The 6000-nt window shown below is 46.9% G+C and overlaps 1 protein-coding gene across 1 annotated transcript in view; it reads right to left on the reverse strand.

Annotated features, from left to right (window-relative positions):
- Window positions 1-3668, reverse strand: part of LOC146174118 (uncharacterized) — a 50714-nt gene extending 47046 nt beyond the window's left edge. The window contains exon 1 of the mRNA XM_084583533.1: window positions 3439-3668. Within this exon, the coding sequence (XP_084439659.1) occupies window positions 3439-3543 (105 nt within the window). The 5' untranslated portion in view covers window positions 3544-3668. The remainder of the gene's footprint in view (window positions 1-3438) is intronic.
- Window positions 3669-6000: the final 2332 nt, after the last annotated feature.

Consider the following 6000-nt stretch of genomic DNA (forward strand, 5'->3'; position numbering starts at 1 on the left):
TCTCCAAAACGACTAGTGCAGCCCAGGGGCTTTTTGATGGCTGGATTACGTCATCACGCAGCATTTCCACAACTTGATCGCGTATGGCCTGGCGTTCTCGCGGCGATACACAATAGGAGCTTTGGCGCAGAGGTCGGGCGTGTTCGTCCGTTATAATGCGGTGCTTGGCCAGTAGTGTTTGTCGTACCTTCGATGATGACGAGAAGCACTCCCCGTAGCTTCGAAGAAGGCTCAAAATCTGATCTTTCCTGCTTTGGGTCAATGCCGGGTTGCTGTCAAATGTGGGCTGACGGAATTGGTCCGGTGCGTCTTCCAGCGTTTGGTCGTGGAGGGTGAATACATCTTTGAGGTCCGCTAATTCGTCGAGAAAAGCGATCGTCGTGCCCTTGTTGAGATGCCGGTATTCGTCCGTGAAGTTGGTTACCAGCACCTGAGCTTGACCTGTCCGGAATTTCGCGATGACTTTTGCAATGCCGTCACCTGGTTCGAAGAGCTATTGGATATTTCCTTCGACGATGCCTTCAGCGGTTTTGATGTTTGCGCTACATACGCAGACTGAGATTCTTGGTCGGGGCGGGACGGTCAATTCTTCATTGAGGACGTTTAGAGCGATGTGTTGCGTCGACGTCGTCGTAGCGGGAATGGCTTTGTCTGCAGAGAGCTTGAGGAGCTTGGATCGCTGGTCGATGATAACCCTATGTTAATTTAGGAAGTCCATGCCTAAAATCAATTCGCGGGAGCACTGCTGCAAGACCACAAAGCTGGTGGGGTAAGTACGCCCACTTACGGTTATTCTTGCGGTGCATCGTCCCGATGGAGTAATCAGGTTGCCACCTGCAGTGCGAATCAGCGGGCCATGCCAAGCGATGGTAACTTTCCTGAGCTGAGAGGCAAACGGTCCAATGACGACTGATTAGTCAGTTACGGTGTCTACTAGGGCAGTGACTCTGCGACCGTCGATATCAACTTCAAGGTCACTTGTTCGCGTCCTCGCATTACACGTGGTTCTTAGTGTCCGATCTCGGCTCCGTCGTTTCTTCAGGTCATGGCCGGAGCATACCATTGTTACTACGCTGGGCGTCGGTGTCGGCTTGCACTCTGGTCGCGTTCTTGTCGATTTAGTGTTGAGCGGCAATGAAATAGCTGTGTCGTCGTTAGTGGTCATCGACGGTGGAGGATCTGCGTCGTTTCCCCGCTGAGCAACCTAACCTCCAAAGGTTGCTGCCCTTAGTTTCCCCTGCTCGGGCTGGGGGACCTTCCACGCATACTTTCATCATAGTTATGGCCTGGCGACGCAGAGCGGGCCCTGTACGGCGATGGAGATGTGAACCGACGGCTTGGTGGCGCAGTCTCACCGCTACGCAGATAGTTGTCGATTACTTGCGGTCGTTCACCTGGGCGTGGTAGTGGAGCGTCGACTGCGAATCCGCAGAGACCAATTCGTCGGTACAGGCAGTGGCGCAGAATGTGGCCAGCCTCACCGCAGTGGAAGCATAATGGCCGGTTGTTTGCAGTCCTCCAGGCGTCGCCCTTCCAGGGGTTTGGGGGTCGTTGGTAGGCTTGGCGGGCGGGGGGCAAGGGGCGGTTTTCAGGAATAGGGCGGTAGTGGCGAGGGATCGGAAAGCCATCACGTCGGGGCGCAGGGCGACCTAATGCACCAGCGTAGTTCATCGCGGTTGCCTCTTGTGCTGGAACAGTCGCAGCCATCGCTTTAGGAACGCCCAGCGCCTGCTGGACTTCTTCACGGACGACGTCCGCGAGCGTCGCCACCTGGGGTTGTTGCGATGATGGCATCAATCGGCGGAGATCTCGCACGATCTCCCGGATGAGGTCCCGAAGGTTCTCTCCGCATGCAGACGCGCTGGGGTAGTGGCTTGAGTACTCTGGCTGAACTGGTCGCTCGTGGTGGCGCGTCCGGGTGTCCAATGTCTTCTCGATGGCAGACGCTTCCGTTTAAATTCCGCCACGGTTTTTGGCGGATTTCGGACAAGATTTGCAAAAAGCGATTCTTTAACGCCTTGCATTAAAAATTTCACTCTCTCACCTTCAGTCATGTTAGGGTCGACGCGGCAGAAGAGGCGCTTCATCTCCTCAACATAAGCCAGGACAGGCTAGTTAGGATGTTGAATTTTTGACTGAAGGAGAACCTGGGCTCTTCCTTTTCGGACGACGCTTGAAAAGGCAGTCAAAAACGCCTCTTCAAAAATCTCCCAATCCTTCATAGCTGCCTCATGATTTTCGAACCAAAGTCGGGCATGTCCTTGAAGAACAAAGTAGACCTGCGTGAGTTTCGCAGCGTCGTTCCAGCCGTTGAATTCTGTCACACGGTCGAAAAGGTCCACCCAGTCTCCAGCATCTTCATCCGGTCGTCCATGGAAGCAGGGGGGCTCACGGGATTGGACGAAATCAACCAGTGCTGTAGTCTGGGCATTGTCAGCGTCGATGCCTTCCGAAACCGAATGGGGTCAGGCAGCAGACCGTGTTCGGGTTGTAGGCCTTGAAGACGGCGGCTGGCTCGGTGACCTGTAGGCTGGTCTTCCAGGGCGAGAGCAACACGGCTTGCGTCTTAACTTGAAGGATCAAAGGCAGCACCTCCACCAGATGTCGCGTAGTGGTGACAAGGCCGTACACGCCAAAAGAAAACGCAGGCGTGATGGTACTGAAATAACTCTTTATAGGGGCTTACTTGTGCCCGCCAAAGAACTAAGCAACTCGGCGGCGACGATAGCAATAAACGTTCTCGACGGTCGTCGAACAAAGAATGCCCGTCACACTCGTCAACGCTTAATTTAAAGGCTGCTCAGAACAATCTAGATAACGTCGTAAATAGCTACCAGCACAAGCTGGAACATTGCAGAAAGACACACGAGTGGCCGGATTCTTCGGGACAAATCTCGGTGCATCTTGCGCTACAACGAAACTGATAAAGGTGTGACTCGCGACTTCGAGCATTAACAAACAAAGAATACAGAACTGATACGCGGTCCAGAATCAGAATGATAAGGCCGTGTGGCGGCGCCTGTTAAAAAGCAACAAATACAGTTTTTAAGGTTTCGCGGCAATATGGAAGCGTTACACATAGTTCAAACGTTCAGCCAACCAATGATATGGCTTCATTTTCTCTAGATCTCAAGTAACTGTGAAGCAGCTGGATCATATATTGAATATAGAGTAGTCGTTGAACACAAAATGGCAAAAACAATTTTTATAACCTGCATAAGCTCTATCTGACAAAATGTCATCATTAACGAAGCTCTAACATAAAGGCTATTTCACCTATATTCTTGTAGAACTTCCTTGACTTTAGTGCATGCCTACAGGTTCAAACTTAATATTGACAATGTTTTCTCTACTCTGAGCATTATGCAGTAAAAAGAAACCAATTGTGCAAATAAAAGGCATTCAACATAAATCACATGAAACAGGTATTCTACTCACATCACTGGCAAGCTGATGTTCAGCGTGTTGTATATTATCCTCGTAATTCGCACCAACCGCGATATCTGCGGCAACTAACGTACAGATAATAAACAAGAGCTTCATAACCTGATTTATATTTTCGAAAGATAACTGGGAACACTGGACACTTCGGTATTTTTGATGGAAGGTATTCTGATAATACTAACAGTATACCTTTCAGCGGTTTAGGTGGTTTGCAGAATTCAGTCGTTTAAATAGCATATCAGATTAAAATGAAATGCGGAATGCTTCGTCCTACGCTTTGTCAGCTGTTCTGAATTTATAAAACCCAACCAACTAGCAACGTGGTAGGGATACGTTGGTGACAAATTTTAATACTATAGATTATTTTGTTAGGCATGAATGAGGCCGAAACTGGAATATTTTGCAAGAGTTTAGCTCTACATATTTTACACCTAAGTGGCAGAAAAAACTGAGAAACTTGCATCATCCCAGTACATCCAATAATGTAATGTTTCGTGGAAGCCAGAGCTGGGTCCCTGGAATGCAGTGAACATTTGATCCTCTGCAGTTTTCCATGCATGATGAGACATGTTTGATGTCGCAAGCGATAATTGAACTAAGAAAAAAAAAACGCGTCAGTTGCTGTTTTCTTTTTATTGCTTTGTGAAATAACATTGTTTATTCACTGATTTTTAAAATTAATTTTTGAGATAAAAGTTTTCCAAGCCCTGGTAAAGTACGGCCGAATATAGAATCCCTCTTTCTTCTAGTAAACAACGTCTGTTACGTATTTCTAGCCCCTTCGCCCCAATCAACTTACGTACCATGCCTGGTAAATGTCTGTAGCCACTTTTCGCCCCTACGGTACACTTAGTTTGGCCTCTGCGAGTTACTTCAGTCATATAATTACAGAATCACAAACTGATATTTCAGAGAAAGGCGGGTAACCTTAATTACGAGAACATTTTAATTTGCTCTTTTAACCGCTGAGCTGATTTCTGAGAGTGCAAGAATGTAGTCATTTAAGCATTGCAAGAAATTTAAGAGCACCCCATTCACTAGAGCTCTGTTTGCCCCGTGTTTTGCGAACGCCCGACTTTATTAGGCACATCCTGAGGGTGTACAGCAAAACCAGAGGAATTGCCCGGAGATGAACTCACGTACGAGGAGTGGGAGGCGACGCTGTCCACCAAGGTCTACGGCAAGCTACGAATCGTCTACCTGGTCAGTGAAGAGGCAAACTTTAGCGGATCTCTGGACAAAAGGAGATGAAAAAATGTCTCATCAACCTATTTCTTAATTACCACCCTCTCTTTCGCTCCATATAATTTAACATCATCTTACATGCATCATATAACAGCGATTTAAAGAGCATACGCCACATTATTCTAGCTTCCCTTCACTTCACTTTAATACCTTAAAGACCCTCATTAGAGGGTATTACATAAGGGGTGGGGCACACAGAAATGAAAAACAAAATAGGTAACATATGAGTAAGTAAGTTATACAAATACAAGATTTTCACTGCGCAAGTACACGTGTGATTTGTTCAAGAAATAAAGATGGACATGGGATAGCAGCAAGTTCTCGGGGAAGGCCGTTCCAGTCGTTGGCAGTCCGGGGGAAGAATGATGAAGAAAATGTAGTGGTGCGGGCGCGAGGTCGGGACACTTGCTGCTGATGACCGGTGCGGAGGGAGATACGTGGTGGGGGTGCGCAGATGTAAGCTTCCAGTCGTAGCTCAGAGTAAAAAAACTTGTGAAACAAACATAAACAAACATAAACATAAAATGATAATAAAACGTTTAAACAGAAGAGGATCGAAAATACGCAAACTGCTAAACATAAAATATTCGTTGGAGAAAGGACAGCCTCATTATAAGTATATGAAAGAGAGAGCCGACTACTAAAATTTGCCACTACATGCCCTTTGTCACGCATACAGAGCTCGTCAAAAAATTGCAATGGCTTAGGCTTGCGGAAAGAAACTTTCAAGCAAATGTGACATTTAGTTCGACTCTTTCGATTAGAATATGCATCATTTTATATTAATGAGTTGGATCGCTGAATGATTAGCCAGCAGTTGCGTGTCTGGCCCTGTTGAATACGTTCTTGGAAGCGGTATAACATTTAATAGTAATTGGTTTTAGACAACCTTTTAATCTTTTCGTGCTGATCTAGATGTAAACCGCAGTTTGGGACACCCTAGCTAGCGTTCATTCTCCGCGATTGTTTATTTCGAAGAGCTCAATGTTCCCAAATGTGGTCTTCACTTCTTGATGTTTCTGCAATGGTGTCTATGGGTAAATTCACCTTTAACGAAAAGGTGTCGACGGCAAAGAATTCATGTCTTCTGGATCATATGGTTTTTTTCACCCACATATAGTTTCGTTCTGTCGTCAAACATTGGTCAGACGGTAGTAGCCAAAACTTTTAATATGGTGAAAGGTACTAAAGATTGGCGGCTGATGCTCAAATAAAACGAAAGGGTAGAAGCGCGAGAGTAAGCGCCTCGAGTGTTCGTGTTAACATCATGATAGAATGCTAGTAAAGAGCAGCTAAAATTTTCTGGGGCGA

Source organism: Amblyomma maculatum, chromosome 11 (assembly GCF_055883805.1).
Source record: "Amblyomma maculatum isolate TAMU_Amacu chromosome 11, ASM5588380v1, whole genome shotgun sequence".
In the NCBI taxonomy this organism is placed as follows: Eukaryota; Metazoa; Arthropoda; class Arachnida; order Ixodida; family Ixodidae; genus Amblyomma; species Amblyomma maculatum.